Source organism: Oryctolagus cuniculus, chromosome 16 (assembly GCF_051225735.1).
Source record: "Oryctolagus cuniculus isolate XC-2025 breed Fujian yellow rabbit chromosome 16, ASM5122573v1, whole genome shotgun sequence".
Classification (NCBI taxonomy): Eukaryota; Metazoa; Chordata; class Mammalia; order Lagomorpha; family Leporidae; genus Oryctolagus; species Oryctolagus cuniculus.
The window spans coordinates 77,351,016-77,376,195 of NC_142882.1; the positions used below are offsets into that span (position 1 = coordinate 77,351,016).

At 44.3% G+C, this 25,180-nt stretch overlaps 1 protein-coding gene across 43 annotated transcripts in view; it reads right to left on the bottom strand.

The window, feature by feature from the left end:
* PPP1R9A (protein phosphatase 1 regulatory subunit 9A) overlaps positions 1-25,180 on the bottom strand; it is a 320,662-nt gene that overhangs the window by 23,411 nt on the left and 272,071 nt on the right. For 20 of the 43 annotated variants that reach the window (XM_089315736.1, XM_089315735.1, XM_070059813.2 and 17 more), the window contains 2 exons: positions 6,991-7,148; positions 6,224-6,470 (listed from right to left, as the gene is read on the bottom strand). In XM_089315736.1, coding sequence (XP_089171862.1) covers positions 6,224-6,470; positions 6,991-7,148 — 405 coding nt within the window. Of the gene's footprint in view, positions 1-6,223; positions 6,525-6,990; positions 7,149-25,180 lie in introns of all 43 variants that reach the window. The other 23 variants (XR_016222787.1, XM_089315731.1, XM_089315728.1 and 20 more) reach the window with 2 other exon arrangements.

The window sequence follows — 25,180 nt, forward strand, 5'->3', positions numbered from 1 at the left end:
GCACAAATACCTTCTAAAGTGATTTTGCTAATGGATATTTTTAAAAAGCAGGATTTCAATTTTCTTAATAGAAGCTGAGGAAAAGAAAGTGCTAAATTCTTCCAGATCAATCGTAAAGCACCTCTCAATGGCTAGGACTGTGCAAAGTTAAATGGAGACTGCCCAATTATTTTCTGAATTAGTGGTAGTTGGGGGATGCTTTAACGAGTGGTGAGAAGACCAACTGAGACAACGTACATGGAAACACTCTGTAACCTATTAGTGTTGCACCTATTTGGACATCTCAGGACTAAAAGCCAGGTTCTGTCCATCACAGACCTTGCTGCTAGGCAACCTCACATCATTTTCTCACACGTTTGCCAAAGTGTATTCCAAGGAACACTGAACTGAATGTTCCTGCAAGGCTGAAGAGGCAAGATTCAGGAATAATACAGTTTCCCACTTTAAATGCATTGCGTCCCTCCATAATGCACATCAGAACCTATAGCCTGCACACAAAACAACACTGGATTTGTATGACTTCAGAGAAGGAGGAACCAACAAGACACTTTGTTTAAGATTTTATGAAATCTCTCCAGTACGACCTCCATGACCAAGTACGACCTTCATGACCAAGTACGACCTTCATGACCAAGTACTACCTTCATGACCAAGTACTACCTTCATGACCAGTACTACCTTCATGACCAAGTACTACCTTCATGACCAAGTACTACCTTCATGACCAAGTACAAGTCCGAGCGGCAGATTTAAGTGCCTCTGCTTTAAGCTTTGGCAACCTGGTTTTCATTTCCAAAGGTAATAAATGATCTCCTGATAGCTAAATCCTAAGGTCTTTTCTTGACTGCATTCGCCTTAAATTCCCTGCAACAAAACACTTAACTATCTCCTGCTGTATAGCGGAGACTTGAAAATCTCCCTCCCAGCCAGGGCTTCTCTCTGGAGCTTACCCCACTCTGTGAAAACACAAAGACCAAGTTAGTTAATCACGCTGCCCTCCTAATGTTTCTGACTGCCCATTTTCTGTGCTCAGTGTAGACTCGCGTTCCTCCTTTCAAGGGTACTTGTAGGTTCCTCTGCCTCTTCACTTTGATGTGTGTCCTCCCTGCCTTGCACAGACCAGTTCTGCAGGCTGGCACAGCTCCACTCCTCCAAATTCACAGTATGTGTGCCTGTCCCTGTTGATGCCACTGCTCTACCCAGTATGCTCTCCTTCACGACCTTTTCGTATTTCTTAAAGTCCCTTCCTGGTTACTATAACTGCACCTCCTTTGGCAAGTTTTGTTTACCAATTTCAGCTGGATGCAACGTCACTCTCCTCTGAATAATGATATAATTTTATTATATCTATATTTATAGAGGCCTAAAGCAACACACAAATAAGCAATGCATTTTATAAGGCTTTAAAAAAGCCAGGTTTTATTTTCCAGGTCATCAATTCAAGGAATATTTTTGAAGGCATGTTCCATGTTAGGCAGAGTTAATAACCAACCACACATAAACTTAGAATAATAATCTCTAGTAATTGTGAGTAGAAACCGATGGTGTTTAATTTACTCTACTTAATCCTGATGGAACAAAGACCCATTGCTATGTAAACCAGACACCAAAACTTTAGTATGAGGCTGTCCATATAAGTAAGAATTAGGAAAATATTTTCATGTCATTTACTGCCATACAACCTTATCCATAAACCCCTAGGGAGAAAAAAACACAAACTTTTATTTCCTCTAATTTAGCTGACATTCAGTAAAATGCATATCACTTAGCTGGTTATAATGGGGCTCAATGTATCCTAATTTCCACCAAAGTCTCCCAACTATGAATGAAAAAAATGACAGCTTACAATTGTGGTATTAGCACCATTGAGAAAACTTCCAACTCCAGTGACAGCAACCAAGGGACAACCTCAGGCTTGCAATCAGACACAACTGTACTTAATCGTTTTGTTTAGTAACCTGCTAGACCAACCTGCTAGACCAAAGTGTAAGTGAAACCAATGACTGGGCCATTTTCAGAGTTTATTGGCAATGTTGAATGGAAGAAGACATAGTTCTAAATCAGGGGTCAGGAAGGTGCTTCTTCACGGCCAGAGAACATTTTAGGTTGTGGCTATACAGTCTCTGCCACTGTAGCAGGGAGGCAGACAGTATAGGAGAGAAAGAGTGGGGCGGTCCTTCACAGACAGGTGCAGGGTGGCTCTGCCTGATGCCCTGCTAAGATCTGCACTGATTATCCAGAGAGATGCCCTTAGAAATTCATCCAGAAAAGCAGTGAGCATCAATTCTATGCCATATTCTGTCTTGGGAAATAGGAATACAAATACTGATAAGATAAATGAGAAAACTTTGGCTCCTGTTTGACACCCAGATCATTTATCAAACACGAAGTAAGAGAGGCAGGAGTAACAGTATGAAGCTTTCGATGACTCAGCTAGAAGAGGGTAATTCACACTGCCTGGGATGCGAAGGGGTGGGTGTCTGCTCTAAGGGGGTAAGTTTTATGCTGGGCTTTGAAGGAGGATCAGAAATTCCCTGGAGTGGAGTGTCTGGCTACAGTGCACACATGCAGTTCAGTGTGTACTTGTGCCCTTACTGCTGAGTCACGGAGCTGGAAAAACTGCACGTAGAAGCACAGAGAGACGGCAGCCACAGGTGAACCACACCTAACTTCTCTAAACTCCAGATCTGAGTAGTGTTCTTTCATAGGAGCCAAGGAACTCAATAGTTTTTGTAAATGCTATTTTTGAAGACGATAAAGGTAGACCCCAGTCTCCTAATCTACGTGGCATCAGCCACCACAGTGTCTGAACAATGGCAGCATGGAGTCTGCTGAAGCCTGGACGCTAGTGGGGTGCCCTGATTGGCCGCTGGGTAAGGAGAGCCCTGAGGTCTGAGAGCCTCAGCCTGACTCACTCAGGGTAGGCTATTGAGTTCCCTGACTGAGAAGATGAGGGCCAGGCTGTTACCATGGGCTGGTGACAGGGGACTGAGAGGGAGTCAGTGGGTCACGGGCCTCCCACACTGACCTCTCTCAAGGTGCACCAGAGCCCCAGGGCAGAAGGCGAGAGGTGGACGGTCTTCAAGTTGTTGCTGATGGGGGTGGCAAGGTCTGTCACCAAGTACGTGTGGGGGAGAGAGAGGAAGGGACCGAAAAGGGAGGTGGGGGGCGAGGCAGAAGGCGGCAGACAGGCAGAGCAGTGAGAAGTCCCCTGAGGGAGCGGAAGCAGCCGTGCTCCTCATCGTACAGCAGTCTACGGAACACTGCTGGCCCAGGGTGGGTGTCCACCAACCACTGTGGCATGAAGACAGGAAGGAATGGATTAGTGCTAAGAGGACAGGGAAGGCCTCCAAAGTATCTATCAAGGTAAGTAAAGGAGGGACGTGAGGCTTTGGCACTGGTTTCACCCGGTCACAGTTAGTACCTAACGATGGTAACAGTGGTAACCGACCAGGGATAAAGCCAGTACCTTATAAAAGCCCAAGCACAGCCAGCCAAGGAAAACCGGGAATGGGGATGCTGAGGGTGGCAGCTGGTCTCTGTGAGCTATGAAGCTCCCCTGGTTGGTTGGTCCTGCCTGCTACACTGGGGCTTAATCCTGAAGGAGGCCCAGGAGCACACAGGCGGCGTGGCGTGGGGGGCGCCGTGCATTTCTGACGGCTTCCTGGCAGGTCACCGCTAGTGGAGCGCAAAGCCCGGTTCACACCCACGCAGCACCTCTCAAAGCTGAGAGCAAACATCTGCCAACTTCAAAGAATCCCCATAAGTGGGAAACGGCAGAAGGAGAATCCAGACAAGAGCTAGCCACCTTCAAAAGCCTGCGGGTCACATTTCATGTGTGCGTGACGGATTCCTCCGGGATGATGGGATTCCTTTACAATAGCTTATGAGGTCTCCTACACTCAACCTGCTCCAAAGTACGTGCAGCTGCTCTTTCTGCCTCCTCGCAGACAAAGGTCTATACACATCTTTTTTACAAAAAGAGATCACAGAGGGCTTGCCCTAAAAGTGCTTTTTGAGGGGTGGGTGTTGTGGCACAGTGGGTTGGGCTGCTGCTTGCGATGCCTGCATCCCATATCCCAGTGTATAGGATCAAATCCCGTCCCTGCCTTCCAATCCAGCTTCCCACTAACGTGACTGGGGAGGCAGCAGGTGATGGCCCAAGTACCTGGGTCCTTGCCACCCATGCTGAGACCAGGATAGAGGCCGGAGCTCTTAGCTTCAGTAGGGCCCAGCCCTGCGTGCTGTGGGCATTAAGGGGAGGGAACCAGTAAACAGAAGGCCTCTCTCTCTTTGTCACTTTGCCTTCAAATAAATAAATTAACAAATAAACACTTTTAAAAATTTAACAAAAAGAAAACAAACAATTCAATTTAAAAGATAAAAATGCCGGGGCCGGCGCTGTGGCATAGTGGGTAAAGCCGCAGCCTGTAGTGCTGGCATCCCATATGGGCGCCGGTTCAAGTCCCAGCTGCTCCACTTCCGATCCAGCTCTCTGCTATGGCCTGGGAAAGCAGTAGAAGATGGCCCAAGTCCTTGGGCCCCTGAACTCATGTGGGAGACCCGGAAGAAGCTCCTGGCTCTGGATCGGCGCAGCTCCGGCCATTGAGGCCAATTGGGGAGTGAACTACCGGATGGAAGACCTCTCTCTCTCTCTCTGCCTCTGCCTCTCTGTAGCTCTGCCTTTCAAATAAATAAATAAATCTTAGGAAAAAAAGAAAAGAAAAATAAAAATGCCGGAGGCTTGCATTGTGGCAAGGTGGGTAAAGCCGCCTCCTGCAGCGCCGGCATCCCATATTGGCTCTGGTTTGTGTCTCAGCTGCTCCACTTCCGATCCAGCTCCCTTCTAATGGCCTGGGAAAAGCAGTAGAAGATGGCCCAAGTCCTTGGGCTCCTGCTACCCACACAGGAGACCCAGATGAAGCTCCTGGCTTCTGGCTTCAGCCTGGCCCAGCCCTGGCCATTAAAGACACCTGGGGAGTGAACCAGCAGATGGACGATCTCTCTAACTCTGACTTTCAAATAAATAAATAAATCTTTAAAAAAATAAAATTAAAATGTAATTTTAACCCACAATTTAGGTTAATTAATGAAGGTTTCTGAAGTCTTCAATTCTTTAGAAAGTAGGCTGAAATCACAGGCCAGCTTTTCACTAACCTGACAACTCATTTTGAATTAGTAGGTCTGACATAAATTCTCTGGCCTCCACTGGCAGTTTGTACTCCAAGTACTCAATTTTTACCTCAAAACTGCTTCTAGAAGAGCTGTGCTTAGGATCGGTCTTTGGAAGATAATTCTAGCAGCTAACAGGTTCAGGAGAGGAAAACAATGAGAAAGCATCAGGAACGAAGCTGGGTGCTTTTCAACAGTACAAGCCCCACAGCCAACAGTGTCTCTGTGACCACAAGGCATCTGCACAGGGATCACAATGCTGATCTGCTAGAAATGCATGATACAGAATGTTCAAAACTGGAGCGACGCATCCTTAACTCTCAGTGTTGAGTGAATCTCACCCCAAATCTCAATCTGAGGTTGTTGGCAATTTGCCAAATTTAGTAGTTTGCTATCTAACTTAAATGACCATGTCTCTGATCCTTAGTAACGGTGATCATCTTTTCATATAAATTTAAAAAGTATATAAGAAAAAGACAAAAGTCTACTGAGAGTTCTGTGAAATTCTGGTGTAATTCTAGGAGCCTGTTTTAAACTTTAACTGATGAGCCTTCCTGAATTATCTTTATTGCTGCTTTCTATCACATTCTTTGCAATATAAATCATAACTGTGAAAATATTTTCTAAATAAAAATAAAATAAACAAAATAAGTAAAAATCAACAAATAGGTTAAGACTGACATCACTTTGATCTTTACTGGTTTTTTCCTAAATGAATATGTTAGTGCTTATTGAAACTTTGGGCTACTGTCCTGCAAGATACTTAGAAGATCCCTCCCAGAATTCCCTTTGATAGTAAACTCTTCTTCTGAGCTGAAGAGATACAAACACTGAACCAGGCAGAAACCAACGACGCACTTGAACTTAATCACACGGGGGGGGGGGGGGGGGTTAGGTGTGTTTCGCTTGCTCCCATGATGTAAAAGGATTGCAGTATTGCTAGCAGTGAGAAGACAAATAACTTATGACTGTAAGAAAAAGCCACCTTATATTGCACAATTTGGGGGCTGGTGAAATCTGACAAAGCAAAACAGGAAGAAACTTAAAATACCTTTGTCTTGTGATATTTTCCTGGACGTAGCTTGATGGTGGCAAGGAGATTCTTCCATGTCGTGATCAGATTTTGAAGGAGAGGAGGGGGATGTGTCTCCCCAGGCAGAGGAGAAGGACTCCCCGTCTGGGTGCAGAGATTCTTCTTGAAATCCAGGGATGTGGTCAGGTGAGAAGGGCACATCGCTAGCCACTGGGGTGAGGGGTGGAACACCAGAATCTGATTCTGGAGAAGAAGATCTTGAACCCTTGGGTAGAAGTGATTTGGTAATATGCATGTGGTTATAGAAACTGTTTGAAAGCTGTTGGTATAAGAGATTATAAAGGTTATGACACTGAGTATTGGTTCTATGCAATACTTACTTGGAAATGAGACCAATCGCTTTTTTTTTTTTAAGCGAATCCCCATGGAAACCGTGTTTGCTTGTTGGTTTACAGATGAGAATGCATAGCTCGCAACAACTCACCATGTTAACAGGGTAGCTAACACAGACAGCTAAGACACACAGAAACAGAGTCAGCATTTCCCAGTTGCTAAAGCCAACAGTTGAACAGGAAAGCACCCTCAAGAAACATGGCAATAGGGATAACACTCTTGGTTAGCTCACTGGATTTGAATTAACAACAGTGTGTAACATTAAGGAAGAAATCAGAGGACAAAGATGTGAACTCTTCCAGCCAAGACACAGATTTTAGTTGGGAAAAAAACTTCTCCTCCATACGCTGTAGGAAAAATGGTAGAGGCCAACATGCCGTCCGGGTGCTCACCTTCCGCTCCAGACTGTCTTCCCCGTCCGTGGAGCTGACGCTGTCATAGAGTCTTGTCCTGGAAGGCCGCTGGCGTCTGTTCTTCACCGAGAGCTGGGCACGGGTTTTCAGTGCTTTCGAATCCAGGCGCTCTGTCTCTGGGACTGCTTCGTTCAGGTCTAGGAAAAGAACATTGCAAAAGGAACAGTGAGAGAAAGCTTTGGAGCCCACAGACACTGACAACAAAGCTCTCCATACCACTGGGCGAGCAACAAATGGCAACAATAGTAGCCTGTCTGCTATCCCACTGGTAACAAAGAAGTCAGTGGGATTTAGGAGGAATGGAAAAGCCTGAATGTACAAATTCAATACTAAGGATAAAACCAACAAAAAAATGTAACATCAAAAGAACATAAAATCTTCCTGTGACACAATTATAAAAAGCGCTGATTTGTATTTATTTATGAGTGTGCATGTTGGGACCAAATATGCAAGAGGCAGGTATAACAAAGTCGAGAGATCTAACAGGGGACAAAAACTTAAAAGTCAGATTGCCAGGTCAAGTGTGGCGTACAAAGGATGGCTATCAGCATACATTTTCTTATTTCTTTTTATGTTTTTGAAAGGTAGTGAGGCCGGTGCCGCAGCTCACTAGGCTAATCCTCTGCCTGCGGTGCTAGCACACCGGGTTCTAGTCCCGGTCGGGGTGCCGGATTCTGTCCCTGTTGCTCCTCTTCCAGGCCAGCTTTCTGCTGTGGCCCAGGAAGGCAGTGGAGGATGGCCCAAGTGCTTGGGCCCTGCACCCGCATGGGAGACCAGGAGAAGCACCTGGCTCCTGGCTTCGGATCAGCGTAGTACACCAGCCGCAGCAGCCATTGGGGGGTGAACCAATAAGAGGAAGACCTTTCTCTCTGTCTCTCTCTCTCACTGTCCACTCTGCCTATCAGAAAAAAAAAAAAAAAAAGGTAGCGAAACAGGTACAAAGAAATCTCCCATCTGCTGGTTCATTCCCCAAATGCCCTCAGCAGGGTTGGGCCAGGAGCCTGGAATTCAATCTTGGTCTCTCATGTGTGTGGCTGTGACCTAGATACGTCTGTGCCATCACTGCTGCCTCCCAGGGTGGCAGGAGGCTAGAAGTGGAAGTGAAGGCAGGACATGAACCCAGGCTCTCTTATATGGGATGCAGGTATTCCAAGTAGTGTCTTAACTACTACTCAAAATGTCTGCCCCAACATAAACGTTCATAGCAAAATTTACTAATAGGTTGTGGTGGCTGTACCATTTTGGTCTTAATATATACTTTTCCACCCCAAACAGAATTTCTGAAAATCTAGCTGAACCCTCTTTGAATCATAAAGACCAAAGGGGAATTTGCTTCATCAGCAAATTGAAGACAGCCAAGGAAATAACACCAGACCTGGCTACATAAATGATGTTAACCAAGGAGAAGTACTAAACTTACTATTCTGATGGATGAAATAGGATAATTATGACCTTTTTCCCTCATTAACTTCTAAGTCTGCCAGTATACTCCAAGTTATCTGTATGTGCTCTGTCTCATTTCCTTTTGTGAATAGCTTTTCTCCAAACCAGAACCTGCATGAGTTTCCAGAGGAAGATGTCTGTCTTTAAATACAAAGACTCCAAGAGAAAAAAAGAAGAAAAACAGTTAAGTAGAATACAAAGAAAACAAATGAATGAAGGCTACAGGGAGAGACCGATGTGATCCTCCTTGGTCTGGCTCTTAACATCTTTAATTTCGCTCACAAGATTTTAAGTTGGAACCTAGGAGTTAACATTCCAAAGAGGAAAGCGAGAGGTAACCCATGAACACACCTGGATATTGGGGAAATGGACTCTCCGTTTGGATTTCTTTGGCATTCAACTCCATAGATCTGTACATATGATCACTCCTTAGAAATAGTAAAGTAGCTTGACCACTAATCCTATTTTATCTTTTCAGAGTGGCAGTCACAACATGTACTTATGTTCAAGGAATGACTAGTTAAGTGCTTCTGGATTTAAACTACTGAAAGTACAGTGGGCACATGACACCGTGAGACACCCAAATACCATTGTGAAACGCCTGGTTTGAGCACTGATTACTCCCCTTCCAATCCATCTTCCTGCCAGTGTGCACCCTGGGGGGCAACAGATGATGGCTCAAGTACTGGAGTCTCTGCCACTCATGCGGGAGACCCACACTGAGCTCTGGGCTCATGGCTTTGGCCTGGCGCACTCCTGGCTATTGCACATATTTAGACAGTGAACCAGCAGATGGGAGATCTCTCTGTGTCTGTCTCTCTGCCTCTCTCCCTCTGCCTTTCAAATATAATGAAAATAAAAGTTTATAAAAATAAAAGGAAAACTGAGTTGTAGAAAATTAATGTGTGCTAGAATTAATGGGATAAAACAACTTCCTGCCCTATCACTAGCCCAGGTAATTAATTTTGCAGCATGATTCTAAAGATGTGCTCTGAATATGTTCTATTTCAAAACACAAGCAAAGCAGGAGTCCAGGCTGTGCCTCTTGTGCCCTCAAAATCTGGCAGCTACCACATGGTTCTAACAAACAAAATTAAATAAAATCTATTTCACCCAGGAGAGTCATCCAACGTATGGCAACATTTACAGGAGGTTTTGACTTTTTCTTTCTCATACTTGAACAAAGAGAGAATATCTTTAAAAGTTAGGCAATGTGGGTACACATAGAGAACAAGTAAATATGTTCTTATTAGGAGTCCCTTTGCTTTTTACATGTCAATGGAGAAAAAAATAATCTCCTCGATTACTTTAATTTTCTGCTTCCAATAAAACCTGTATTTGCAGCTGCCCATTAAGTGTTCATTAGCTGTGCTAATTGGGAGAAAGTCAACCTTACAAGCTTTGTTTACATATAAAATGTATGTGCAATACCACATAGATGAAAGCAATAATGTACCTAGAAATACCAGAGTGCCTGCATGTTTTACCTTTTCTGGTTCATATCTGGATTGCACACTCTGTGATACAAAGCACTGTCACATTCTCTGTCTTGCTTATTCCTCACAACACCCCCGAGACACCACAGAACTATGTTTGCTCCTCTCCTGCAGTTCAGCATACTTGAGTAGCTTGCCTTCATTTGCACAGCTATATGATGAGCTGCCACGATTATCCAACTATTTTGACGTCCAGACGACTAAGTTAACCACTCTGATTTAGCTAGTGTTCAAAAAGCTACTATCGTAAGATTTTGGGGGAAACCCCCTTTCATTTATTGTTTATTTGCGAAGCAGACAGAGAGAGAGAGAGAGAGAGAGAGAGAGTGCAAGCTTCCATCTTCTGGTTCACTCCCCAAATGCCCACAACTCTATGGCTAAATGCCTACCTGGTTTAGAATTTAATACCTGGGAACGGCGCTGTGGCATTCTAAAAGGGTAAAGGCCGCAGTCTGCAGTGCCCGCATCCCATTTGGGTGCTAGTTTGAGTCCTGGTTGTGCCACTTTTGATCCAGCCCTCTTCTGTGGCCTGGGAAAGCAGTAGAAAATGGCCCAGGTCCTTGGGCCCCTGCACCCACATGGGAGACCCGGAGGAAGCTCCTGGCTCCTGGCTTCGGATCAGTGTAGTTCTGGTTGTTGCGGCCAATTGGGGAGTGAACTAGTGGATGGAAGACCTCTTTCTCCCTCTCTCTCTCAACCTCTGCCTCTCTGTAACTCTGCTTCTCAAATAAATAAATATTTTTAAAAATTTAATACCATAAAAGTTCAATATTTTAGGTTTTAAAATCGAATATGACATGATTAGTCTCAGATATCTACTTCTATAATAGACTACTTTGTGAAATATCATTAATCTTCCATATATGTGGTAGTGAACATGAGAAAAAGGGAAGATATGATCTAAGATACAGAAAATTTTGCTTCATGGATGATTTCTTGCATGGCTGGTTTACTTACAGGTTCGGTTACTCACTGACAAAAGGACCCATGGAAGAAGCTCCACTTTTGTAAACACAGTTCCTTCTGCAATAGAATCCTGGCCATGGGGATGCACAATGACATCCTACATCCGGGGCTACAGTAGCTACTCCATCAAGGGGTGCTCAACAAATAGAGTGACAGAGTGAGGGGAAACTAGAGCAACTGATTAGCTGAAGGTAAGAGTGCAGAGAACTTATTCTGAGATTTCTGGCACCATGACTATTCAGCAATTTGCAGGTGCTGGTGTCAAGACAACCCCCAAAAGGCAATCTGGTGTGTTTGCTTTGACATCAGCTTAGTGTAAACCACTTGAAAACACACATGAAATTTTAACTATTAAAGATGCAGAGAGCTGGAGTCTGAAAAAGCAGTGCCTTAAAGTGCACCCAAGTGGCCCACAACACACATCACATGAAATTAATTTTTGAAGGTCAAAAGGTAAGTATCTCAGAGGTACTTCAAAGCAGTGATTCATGGATTATAAGCCAGTAATTTATAGTCCATTCTGACAAAAAAAATTTATAAACAACCAGCAAAAGAACTGAGCTGAGAACATTTATTTCAATAGTGCTTTTACGAGGAGGAAGCTGGAAGGAACTTTCATCAGAAGCCTCAACCAATGACACCACACGAAACACAACCTCTTTGGAGCATTAGACAAGATGTATGTATATTCGCAGAAGGAAAACCATGTGAGGCTTGTGTTTCTTAGTAATTAAAGTGATTTGTTTGGCCCCTAAGTACTTTCTTTATCTGCAATATGAAAATATTAAACACTGCAACTCAAAATGACCTTGGGTTTCTGGTCCAATCTGATTTTTCTTTTTTCTTTTTTTTTTAAAGATTTATTTATTTATTTGAAAGAGTTACACAGAGAGAGGAGAGGCAGAGAGAGAGAGAGAGAGAGAGAGAGAGAGAGAGAGAGGTGTCTTCTATCTGCTGGTTCACTCCCCAATTGGCTGCAATGACCAGAACTGCACTGATCCGAAGCCAGGAGCCAGAAGCCTCCTCCAGGTCTCCCACGTGGGTGCAGGGGCCCAAGGACTTGGGCCATCTTCTACTACTTTCCCAGGCCATAGCAGAGAGCTGGATGGGAAGAGGAGCAGCCAGGACTAGAACCGGGGCCCATATGGGATGCTGGCGCTCAGGCCAGGGTGTTAATCCGCTGAGGCACAGCGTCAGCCCCCTAATTTTTCACGTAAGGATACAAAGGCTCAGAAAGGTTGGTCAGCTGTGTATGAGGGCACTTCAAAATGTTATTTAAAAAGTGGAATTAAAAGATGTTTATTTTGGTGCAACCCAATTTTGAAATCCATGCAAAGTTTTCTGATAATATGAATCTTCATGAACCTTATGAAGTTCCCTCATATGTACTGACTTCAAATTTATTTTGCACTGTGGGCTGGCACTGTGGCATAGTGGGTTAAGCTACTGCTTGCAGCTCTGGCATTGCGTAGGCACCAATTCAAGTCCTGGGTGCTCTGCTTCTGATCGAACTTCCTGCTAATGCACCTGGGGAAGCCGCTGAAGATGGCCCAAGTGCTGCACGCAGTCCCAGGCTCCTGGCTTTGGCCTGGCCTGGCTCTTGCCTTTGGGGAATGAACCAGAAGATGGAGTATCTCTCTTTCTCTGTTTCTGTCTCTTCCTATCACTCTGCCTTTCAAATAAATAAACCTTAAACAATTCTTTCACACCAAAGTAACTTTCCTTTTAGTTCTATCTTCCCACAGACTCTTTGATGTTTCCTGGTACTAATGTGTACCACACAATCTGTGTGGAAGAGACTGATTATAACTCAGACCTCAGAAGTCAATGATCCTTATAGAAGGTTATTCTCAAGTCTGGAAGCTCTTCGCCTCCTTCTCTCCAGTGTACCTTGTACTCAGGTCCAGGAGGATCAGAGGAAAATGTCCTGTTGGCCCTCTGGCTTTGTATTTGTTTCTCTGTCAGACAGTGCAGTTTCAGAAATGGCCTGCTTATCTCTGATGCAGATGGAGCAAGCAATAAAAAAGTGGGCAGACTCAAAACAATCAATCAACCCAGCCAGACAAATCCAGAGATGAGTCTAGTGACAGAGCGGATAGGAGTGGGTGGGATTCCACGTTCCCACACCTGCGTTTTAAGACCAAAACTGATGCTGCCTCAAACTGCAGCCTTTGAAAGAGTTCAAGGGATTCAATTACCGTGTTGGCAGCTGCTACAAAAAATGCCCTATGAAATTAGGATGTCCTGTATCATATTACTACAGAAACGGTTGGTTCTCTAGATTGACGTTATTTTTGATGTATAGGGGAGCGCAGCCCAAGGACCAGATAGATATAGGCAGCATGGGAACTCAGGGCATGGAGCAGCTTATCCACGGGCTCCATGCCAGGACCTCTCTGCATTCATGCCTGGCTTGGGCTATCATCAACTGAAAAGCTGAGCTTTTAACACGTGGGCAGAATCTGCCAATCATTCAGTCACTGCAAGTTCCTAAAAGTTGCCCCCCCCCCGGGGGGGGGATTCTGGGCTGATCACACTGCAAAAGCCAGATGAGTGGCACTGCCATCAGATTGGGCAATTTACCGCCCCTTTCTGTCTCCCAGGACCCTCCGTTGCACGAGGGGCATAACAATAATCTAACAGAACAGTAACTGCATCATTACGAAGGCTCACCGCACTGACTGATATGAAAGCGACTGGTACCCGCACACACACAGAACGCAGAACCTGTATTGACTGACACAGGGAAATCAGCACACCGTTGAATAAATCAAGTTGCAGAAGACATACATTCATTAAAATATTTACAGAACAAGAACACCGAATATGAGGGCACTTCAAAAAGTTTGTGGAGAAACAGAATTAAAAGATAAGCCTATTTTGCCTCCCAAAATTCTGAAATGTTTTTCATAACATGCATTTTCCATGAATTTTTGAAGACCTTCCATAAACACAGATTTCAGAATCTCTTGCACCAAAATAAACTTACCTTTTAATTCCATTTTCCATGAACTTTCTTAGCACCCTCATATATTTTCTAATGACAATGTTTGCACAGAATTGAGTGGCAATGCTGGAAAGATACACTTACTGTTAGGGTATTAGATTAGGGGATGTTGGCCAAAGTTTACTTTAATCTTACCTATACAGTGTCTTTTTGTTTTTACTTTTTTTTGCATTTCTGTATTATTTGTACAGTAAAAATTGACTGAAAAGGAAGAAATGGACATATTTTGTATCCCTTCTTTTGGAGATACCCTCCTTCCTTTCCTATTTAATTAGCTCTGCTGTTGCAGGACACGGTATTTCCAGATGCTGCCCCAAGTGCAGGAAACTGTCAAACCACGTGACCGCCAGTCTCCCCGAGAAGGCTGCTCTTTCACACCACCTGTGGGCATATCTGCCTGCTTTCCCCCTTACTCAGTGCCAGCTGACTTGCCCCAGTCATAGTCCTAGCGCTTGGCCTCAGTTGTTACATTCAGTATTGTATGGGGCAGACGCAGTGAATCAGACATGGTCATTTGGGATGAAGTTATATAACTTCAGCTCACCTAATAATAAAACTCTGGTTAGGATCCTACCCATGGGAAACTTGCATGCTGAACTCTCTTGTCAATAGTTGGCTTCTTTAATTACAGCCACCCAAAAGCTGATAACTTCTGCAGCCAAGTAGCATTTATTAAATTCTTAAGAAAGCAGGTTCCTCTCACTTTCAAATTAAGTAGATTATTAATATTTTCTAAACTTTAACTGATCTGGAGTCTTTGTTGTATGAACTATACATTTCATTTGGTAGCCGTTTAAAAAATTCCTTTTTACTTCTTTATCAAGAAATGCAACCTCAAAGCGATCTGCATGGCCTTTGGCACATAGTGGGCTGTCTGTTGCAGCACAGTGCATCTCCAGTGCAGTGCAAAAATCAACCTTGGCATTCATCAGCTTACAGTCAGCCTACACTGCTGTTCTCAGTGAGTGGAGAGGTCCACGTCTCAAGAATGACTCCGGCAACGTGCTGCGGACTGCCCAGAGACAGAATGGCTGGCTGTGAAGCAGAGGAAAAGTATAGGATGTCCTAAGAGCTTCCTGAGCCTGAGAAAGAGGAAGATGCAGAATTCAGACTTAACCAACAGGGAAAGACGTGTCAGTTCTATTGCAGGGTTCTTTAGAATCTCATAGACAAGAACCTGCATAACCTAACAAAGAAATGTGAAAACAAATGACAAACTGCGTAGATCTATGAGGTTATGTGCTTAAGTCTAGGGACATGGGATATGTGAACAGTTTTCTTCTCAGTGTGGAAGGGGGTCTTTGAAGTGGCAACTCTACACAAGTTTCTGTGTTTTCATCCAGGGCTGCCTACGAGAATCTAATTAGTCTCTCAGTCTGTAACACTAGATATTAGAAACCCCAAGCTTGCTAAGTAGGTGCCTCCTCCCTTCAATTACATTTGTGATACAACAATATCCTTGATCAGTGTAGGAAGAATTCAGATATTATGCCACCTGCAGAAAGTAAACTCAGTTACCTGACATGATAGCTTTTTCCCAAATGGGAAAATATCTTTCAGTCATGGGAGGACTGGGTTATGCACCGCATTACAAATTTTTAGAAAACTTCAGGTTCACAATATCTCTAAATACAGTGTAATAGGTGCACAAGAATGTCTAAAGTCCTTGGGAACACTATCAGTCCACCAATGACAGCACTTAAACAAGAAGCTGAATAAAACATATAAATACAATTTTCTATGTTTGTAGGTACTTTAGCTAGGCTTGGAAATAATAACTAAATATTCTTTTAAAATTCCTTAATAGCAATTTGCAAACTAAATTTTAAAACATAAAGGTTTTTGATAATGTAATTTCAATATATTAAACAATAATTTGAAACTGAAATAAATGACCACATGGTTTTGTTTTTTTATTCAGTGTTCAAAAACCTTTCATGTCATTAAAACACTCTCAAGCAACAGAGTTTTCAGTGCACCGATGTCCTGGTATTCTGCTGTGGGTCTTGGGCAAAACTGCCTTCGAGCACTGGACACAGAACAAACGGCTTTCAGCCACTAAAGGAACTCAGAGGCAACCTGACACCAGTGCCCTGAATGAGCAGGAAAATGGAAGGATCCTGGCACCCTAACAACTGAGACAGCATGGACAGCAGTTTTCTCACAACCACAACAGAGGGGCAATTTTCAGATCCTAATTCTATAAATTGCAATGCAGATGTTCAGTTCTAATTTTACAGAAACTCGGTCTTAGACATCATTTATGAAATGTGTGGCCTGCCATAAACAACCTACAGGAGCCCAGGGCAACAGTTCGTATACAAACTACCCCTGGTGCAGCATCTTCTAGCTTTTAGCGAATCAGTTGGAAAGACACAAACAGCACTCGGCAGCTGCTTTACTCCTCAAATGCCTGCAGCAGCTGGCCCTGGGCAGCCGAAGCCAGTAACTCAATCCAGGTCTCCCACATGGGTGGCAAGAAACCAACTGCCCGAGTCATCGCCACTGCCTCCCGGAGTCTGCATGACCAGGGAGTCAAACCCAGGCACTCTGACATGGACACAAATGTTCTCAGTGGCATCTCAATGGCTAGGCCAAATGTCTTCGGTTCCTTCCTATTTTTAGATCTCTCTTCCCTGATTTCCTAGCCTATTCTTTTATTCAACTTTGCCTTAATGTAACTATACGGCTATCTTCCAATCTATATGATTAGAATTACATGATGGACCTGATCATATACCTAAACATAAGAAATGCTTTGGGGTATAATCTGTCTTATGAAGTTTCCTTGGAAAGGAATGTCACACATCTGACTTAAAATTATCTTTACTTCCAGCAAACCATAATTTACATTATAAACTAAAAGCAAATACAGTCCAAATGCCAAAATAAAATATGCATTAGCTACTTCTCTTAAAATGAACAGAATATCACTAAGAACTCATTCTAGAAGATAATTTTATGTTTCCTTTAAAAACAGCCTTAGCTATCTTCTATTATGAGGGTACTTCAAAAGATTTGTGGAAAAATGGAAATGAAAGATAAGTATACTTGGGTGCAAAAAAATGCTTAAGCTCCAGGCACAGAGTTCTCACAAGATGCATTTCCATGAACTTTTGAAGATCCCCTCATATGTACAGTTTTCACATTTTTTTTGCACCAAAATATTTCCATTTTTCATGAACTTTCTGAAGTACCTTGCATATACCTCAGTATGACTGAAGGGTCTCGTGGCTTCTGTGAACTTCTAAAGATGGAGTGAGAAATATGAACCAAATAGAGTTGTCCTCGTGAAATGGAATGCCTCTCTGTGAGTGTCCCACTAACTTGGCAACAGTAGTTTTAACGGGTTACACACAGACAGATTCAAGCCCCGTACAGAGCAAGGGAAGTAATTTAAGTGGTTTGCTTTTTGAGTAAAAGGACAGATTTTTTTTTTTTTTGCTTTAATGATAAGCTAAAAAATAATCAGTAAATATTGATTTCTCATTTTTTTGGCTTGTTAATTAAAATTTTCCATAGTGATTTACCAGGAATGTTCACTCTTTCATTAGTGCAATTCAATAACACTTCATTGTCAAAATTATTTATAGAGAATGAAAAAGAACTGAAAATGAATTGTTTATGAAAAATGAAAATTGTGGAAATTTACCAAGAAATTATACTTCTATGCATGATAAAAAAAGTGAAGCAATTCCAGAAATCCCCTTCCTGACTGAGAACTGAGCAACGTGAGAGGGCTTTTAGTTAGTAACAGCCCCATCACTTTGTGTCTACTGCTCTTGTGTGAGGCATTCCTGGTAACGCATTCACTTCCCATTTAACGAATTACGGTTGCCACCAAGCCTTTAACCTTATTTCGGAATTCTGGGTCCCACTGCTAAAAGTGAATGACAAAGCCTCTCTCAAGTTCTCTGGGGAAGTAAATCAAGCATACTCGTCAGGCACAGGTATTTGAAAAGAATCACTAACATTGAGGGCTGGAGAGAAAGACAAAAAGGACAAGGAAAATGATTTCCCTGAGGAGTTGAATGGCCTCAGGGACCCCTTATAATATATGTGCCTGGCTAGTACTAGCCTTTTTTTCCCTCCTAAATCTAAATGTAATATTTTAAGCCTAAAAAATGTTTTTTTCTTACCTTTCAATTCTTATTAAAATTTTTCCACTTTTAAGTACTTTATTCATACAAAAATTGCCATATTTTATATGTAAGTCAGCACTGGCGTACCTGTGGCAAGTCTAGGCAGTTCCGTCAGTACTGCTGCGGCCCTTCCTGGGGCCTACTTCTAGCTGTCCCACAGATGCACCCTAAAGAACACACTGTTAGTTTTCCATGCCGGTTAACTTTCTATACTAGTGACGAGTTACAGACACTGTTCTGCATGTTGCTTGTTTGTCCAGCATTGTGCTGAAAGGTGTGACTAGGATCAATACACTTCTTGCTGTTGCGACTGCGCACAGTGTAGCTGATAGTAAGTCCACCTGCACACCACCGCCAGAGTTTACAGAGGCTGATTCACACACAGAAGCGAACTTGCTGGGTCACAGAATTCTCATACTCTGTTTCACCGGGTAATACCAAATTGTTTCACCCAAAAACTGTATGAATTTTCCTTCTGCTCACACATGCCCGCTACATGTATTGCTGTGAAACTTTATCTCTGCCGTGTGCTTCAGCTGTGTTGGTGAGGCTGAATGTCTGTGCTTATTTGCGGTTTCACTGTGAGTGGCTGGCTCCTGTATCTTGTTCACTTTTCTGCTGTATTAGTTGAGTTCTTAATGGATTCTGGTTAGCAATACTTCTTTCTTAGTTTTATGTGCTACAAATATATTCTCTCAATTTTTGGATTTCTTTCCAAGCAGCTTATCATATCTTTGGATGACCACATTTTCTTAATATTACTGTGGTCAAACTTATCAAACTTTTCTTATTATTTAGAATTTTTACATCTTATACAAGAAACCATAGACATTTTCTTCCAAAAGTTGTAAGTACTGCCTTTCGTATTTGGAACTGTACTCCACTTGGGATTACTTCTTTATGGTGTGAGCTGGGTTCCCATTTCATCCTTTTCCAGATGGATGGCCAATTCTCCCAGAGCACCCTCCCCCGCTGCCAATCTGCAGTGTCAGTTCTGTGTTATTCACACGAATGCGTGGTCTACTTCTGATTCTGGTCTATCCTCAATGGCAGAGACCACGCCACACTGTTCTAGTCACTTTCACCTCATAATGAATCTCTGAGTCTGGAGGAACGTGTTCTTTAAGAGTATCCTAACTTCCGGACCAAGTTCTGCATCCACAGACATTTTAGAAACTACGCGTCAAGTCCCAAGGGAGACAATACGAAACAAAGCAAAACAAGACCTGTCCAAATTCTGATAAACTATATGGGATATATAGATTCATTTGGCATAACAGCATTTTTACAATATTGGGGCTTCCTTTTATTTTAAGATGTATTTTTTTAAGATTTATTTATTTTTTTGAAAGTTAGAGTTACGCAGAGAGAGGAGAGGCAGGGAGAGACAGAGGTCTTCCATCTGATGGTTCACTCCCCAATTGGCTGCAAAGGCTGGAGGTACACTGATCCGAAGCCAGGAGCCAGAAGCTTCTTCCAGGCCTCCCACGCAGGTGCAGGGGCCCAAGGACATGGGCCATCTTCTACTGCCTTCCCAGGCCATAGCAGAGAGCTGGATTGGAAGTGGAGCAGCCAGGTCTCGAACTGGTGCCCATATGGGATGCCGGTGCTTCAGGCCAGGGCGTTAACCTGCTGCACCACAGTGCTGGCCCCAAGGGGTTTCCTTTCTCTTACAGCTTGTTTTTGTTATTATTTTTTTAATTATAAAGGGAGAGGGGAGTGGGGGAGGGAGAGAAGGAGGGAAGGATCTTCTATTTACCGATGCAGTCCACAAATGCCCACAGAAGGCAGGGCTGGGCCAGGCTGAAGCCAAGAACTCCAACTGGGTTTCCCACATGGGTAGAAGGGATTCAAGTCCTTGAGCCACCACCTGCTGCCTCCCAAGGAGAGCATTAGCAGGAAACCGCATCAGAAAAGGAGGCAGCATTTGATGTAGGAACTCTGACATGGAGTGCTGGCATCCCAATCGGCACCTTTGTCGCTCCCCATCTTCGTGGAGGAGCGACACTAAACCCTGCCTAGGCTTCCTATCCGAGTCACGGCACCATTATGTCGCTCCCCCTCTTCGTGGAGGAACGACACAGGACCCTGCGCTGTTCTTTTGTCTGCTCGGCCCTCCCCGGGTTTGCTGCTGGCTCTTCCCGGGTTGGCTACTGACCCTTCCACCTCCGTGGAAGGGCGGTTCCCCCTGCCACATTCCCCACTTCCGCAGGGGAGCGGCACACCGCCGGCCGGCTCTCTCGGGGGCTGCACAGGTGTTCCTTCAGCTAGATGTTCCCCTTAGATGTTCCTGGTGCATGTTGTCTCTCTCCTCCTTTATAGTCCTTCTCTGCCAATCCCAACTCGGCTGCCCACACACCGAGTACGCTGCTCTCCTCCAATCAGGAGCAGGTCCTGCTGTTTATTGGTTGAACTGGAGGCAGCTGCGTAGAAGCTGTTTTCTCCTCTCCCAGCGCCATATTGTGGGAGAGCAGATGCATAGAATAAGTCTTAATTCGAGTAACTTAGTCTAGTCCGGGTTGCTCCCAGTTGCTCCCCACAGATCCCCCTTTCTTTTTATTTTTGGCGTTGATACGCGCCTGTCTTTGGTGCCCCGTGGCACACACTCTGCTCTGCTTGCTAGAGTTGCCCACAGGTTCTTACAAGTCCTATCAATCAGGCAAACCGAATCCGGGTCCTCTCTTCGCCATGTTGTGAGGAGGTTTTTAGGCGCTGATGCGTGCCTGTGTTCAGTGCCCTGCAGCGCATGCTCTGCTCTGCCTGCAGGTGCTTACAAGCCCTAGCAATCAGGCAAACCGAATCCAAGCCTTCTCATTGCCGTATTGTGGGGAGACTTATTGGTGTTGATAACGTGCCTGTCTTCGGTGACCTGCGGCGCATAAGCTGCTAGCCGCCCGCAGGTGCTCATCGCCTCACTAATCAGGCAGACCGAATCCAAGCTCTCTCATTGCCATGTTGTGGGGAGGCCTTTCTATTTCTCTATTTCTCTATCTCCGGGCATTCCTATTTCTCCCATTTTACTTCTATCTTCCAGCATTCCTATTTCTCTCATTTTACTTCTAAACTTCTGTTTCTCTTATCCCCACGGCTTCCCGCTCTCATTTTACTTCTAAACTTCTGTTTCTCTTATCCCTGCGGCTTCCCGGCGCCCGCCCCGAGGCTGCTTCTCGGCGGCTTCGTGCGCACACTCCGTGGTCTCCACACCCCTTCGCGTCCGAACCACGGCCTCGCGCCAGCCCCGCGTTCCCTATCTATTCACGCCCCGTGCTCTCTCTGCACGCGGCGGCTTCCGCGAGTCACACAGCGTAGCTTACGTCTCCGCCACTAGCATTCAATCCAAGTTCCCCGGGCTAACCTGGCGAATTCAACCCAGCTCACGTCTCCGCCCCACGGTTTGGCTTCCCGTCCTCTGCTCCCCGGGCTAATCAGACGGATCCCAACCTGGCTTACGTTTCCGCTTCTGGTTTCAACTCTTTGCCCCCCATTCCCGGGCTAACTTGAGAATCCCAAAAGCGGCTTTCGTCTCCGCCTCGGCCTGCCCCCCGCGGCTTCAATTTCCCTAACATTTTTCTCTACCCGGTATGTTTCCCCAAGCTTTCCTCCAACAATATTCCTCCCTCATTTCTCCTGGCTTCTCCCCACAGTCCGTATCCGAGTCTGTTTGTTCTAGCTTTCACTTTCGCTTTCGACCTTAGAGATTTCTCCCAGCTTCCCCCCGTAGTCCGTATCCGAGTCTATGCCTAGGCTTTCAATAGCTTCTTCCGGCACCTTTTTCGTCCGGCTTTTCCCTAGGCTGCTTGCTAGTCTCTCTCTCCAATATTTTCCCACTTCTTCCCGTTTCTTCCCTCCTAAGTTTCCTATCCGAGTCACGGCACCATTATGTCGCTCCCCATCTTCGTGGAGGAGCGACACTAAACCCTGCCTAGGCTTCCTATCTGAGTCACGGCACCATTATGTCGCTCCCCCTCTTCGTGGAGGAACGACACAGGACCCTGCGCTGTTCTTTTGTCTGCTCGGCCCTCCCCGGGTTTGCTGCTGGCTCTTCCCGGGTTGGCTACTGACCCTTCCACCTCCGTGGAAGGGCGGTTCCCCCTGCCACATTCCCCACTTCCGCAGGGGAGCGGCACACCGCCGGCCGGCTCTCTCGGGGGCTGCACAGGTGTTCCTTCAGCTAGATGTTCCCCTTAGATGTTCCTGGTGCATGTTGTCTCTCTCCTCCTTTATAGTCCTTCTCTGCCAATCCCAACTCGGCTGCCCACACACCGAGTACGCTGCTCTCCTCCAATCAGGAGCAGGTCCTGCTGTTTATTGGTTGAACTGGAGGCAGCTGCGTAGAAGCTGTTTTCTCCTCTCCCAGCGCCATATTGTGGGAGAGCAGATGCATAGAATAAGTCTTAATTCGAGTAACTTAGTCTAGTCCGGGTTGCTCCCAGTTGCTCCCCACAACCTTGACCGCTACAGCACCTTCTTCTAATCTATGTTCTTCTTCAACGTTTCCCCATGGCCCCTGGAAGTCTTTTGTTTAATTCATTACTGGCTGCAATATCTATTGCTATTGTAAATAGTATCTGGTAAAAAATATACAGTTTTATGTGTTGGAATTGATTATGTCTAACCATTCTTATAGTCATCTACCCCACTAAACTCATAAATTCTAAAGATTTGTAGGCTCTTGAGTATTTTTATGTACTCAGTTTCACTGCCAATGAATGAGAATTTTGCTTTTCTTTCCACTCTTTAAATCTTTAATCTCTTTTGCTTGTCTGATAGTAATTGTTAGGACTTCTAGAGCAACATTAAATAGAATGGTAATGGTACATTTAATGATGAAATATTAACAGCTTTTGTAACATCAATTCTTGATTTTCACATCTTACCACTTAATGTGATGTCTGACACAGGGGCTTTCATTAGCCTCACAATATCAAGTTAAGGAAAGCCTCCATGTTTCTAGCTTGATAAAACTTGCTATGAGTAGGTATTACACTTTCTTACATGCCTTCATCTGTTGACATAATTCTAGTCATTTTCCCTCCAGTTCATATTTAAACTGTATGAGAAGGTTTTCCAATGTTAAGCCAATTTTGTGTTCTTTGCATAGACCTAAGTTGGTTATATTATATATAAGTAGTATCAATTTTAATTTTATTTCTGGGTTCCCTAATATTTCACTTAGGATACTTAATATCATTCAGTGTAACTTTATTTTCCCTCAAAAATCAGTCTGGTTTCTTGAGATAACTCTTCGTAGATCAGTTTTCTTCCTTTTGAAATACATATATTCTTTAGAAATTCATTTTGTTGGAGTACATGGTGGAAAACAGTTCAATTCACCTGAAACACTTTCTCATTTTTAAAATACACTTTTGCTGCCAGCGCCGCAGCTCACTAGGCTAATCCTCTGCCTGCGGCGCTGGCATACCAGGTTCTAGTCCCGGTTGGGGTGCCGGATTCTGTCCCAGTCGCTCCTCTTCCTGTCCAGCTCTCTGCTGTGGCTGGGGAGGGCAGTGGAGGATGGCCCAAGTTCTTGGGCCCTGCACCTGCATGGGAGACCAGGAGAAGCACCTGGCTCCTGGCTTCAGATCAGCGCAGTGCGCTGGCTGCAGCGCGCTGGCCGCAGCGGCCACTGCAGAGTGAATCAATGGAAAAGGAAGACCTTTCTCTGTCTCTCTCTCTCACTGTCCACTCTGCCTGTCAAAAAAGAAAGAAAATAAAATACACTTTTGCTAATTACACAGGGTCACAGTTATTTTCTGTCAGCACTTTGAAGACACTGTCTTTATATTTTCATCTACTTGTGAGGTAAAGTAATAGAGTTTGTATAAGAGGAGAGAGAGAGAGAGAGAGAGAGAGAGCTTCCACACATTGGTTCACTCCCCAAATATTGGTTCACTCCCCAAATGCCTACAGCAGCCAGTAGTGGGAGCAGGTCAAAGCCAGGAACCCAGAACTCCACCCCAGTCTCCTAGGAGGGTGCAGGGGCCAAAGCACTTGAGCCCTCACCTGCTGCCTCCCAGGATGCATCAGCAGGAAGCTGGACTGGAGCAGGGCAGCTGGGACTTGAGCTGGCACTCGATATGGGATGGGGTTAGCTCACTGCATCACAATGCTGAAACCTGTTCTCACCTGTTAACGCAGTTCTTCTCCACTGGATCCTTCGGACTCTCTGGATACTCAGAATGTTCTCTTTGTCTTTGGTATTTTATTATAATGCACCTAATTATAGATTTATTTTTATTTATCTCACCTAGAATTTTTGGACTTTTAAATAATTGACCCTTTAACTCAATAATCCTACTTTGAGAAATCTATTCAAAAAATATAACAGGAAAACAAAATTATATACCCATGAGGTGAGTCATTATAGCCCTATTTATAAATGGTAGCCAATTCTTATTTGAATGCCACTAAAACTCTAGTTCCCTTAACTTGTGGAGAGAGGTTTCCTGTTTCAGATTCTAGCTGGTCATAGATAACTTAGTATCAGTTAAATTTTATAGCTAACATGGACTTCATCCACCTGGTACATGATTTGATAAGGTTTTGCCTGGTGATAAAATATATGTCAGAAAAGTTATAAGAAATCCATGAAAAAAATTGGAAGTGGACATTTGGGATTCTCTATGATTTATAGGGTATTATAAAATTCTCAGTGCATTGGCAGGGGTACACCAGCTTTAGTGAAACATTAGAGAAGCAGCTAAGCATGGTATTTTGCAAATTCTATGGCACAAGTGCTGGAGACACTGCTGAGTGTGCTGGTGGGGGTCCCAATTCAGGGGCTCCTGGAGTGCTCTTTCCGCCTGTTCTCTAAACCAGCTCTCAGGTTCTTGTTGAAACCAGGACCTCTTCTAATTAGCTGCTTGTCATAGTTCATCATTTCATGGAGCTCATAGAAAAATTAACTTTTATGAAACAGTTAAAGATAATGACTTCCACGGGTGGGCAGTAAGACCCTGGTTAAGATGTTTGCCTCCCACATCACAGTACCAGGTTTGACTTCTGGCTCTGGCTCCTGACTCCAGCTTCCGGCTAGTGCAGACTCTGGGTTACAGCAGTGATAGCTGAAGTAATGGTTCCTGCCACCCATGCGAAAGACCTGGGTTGTGGTCCCA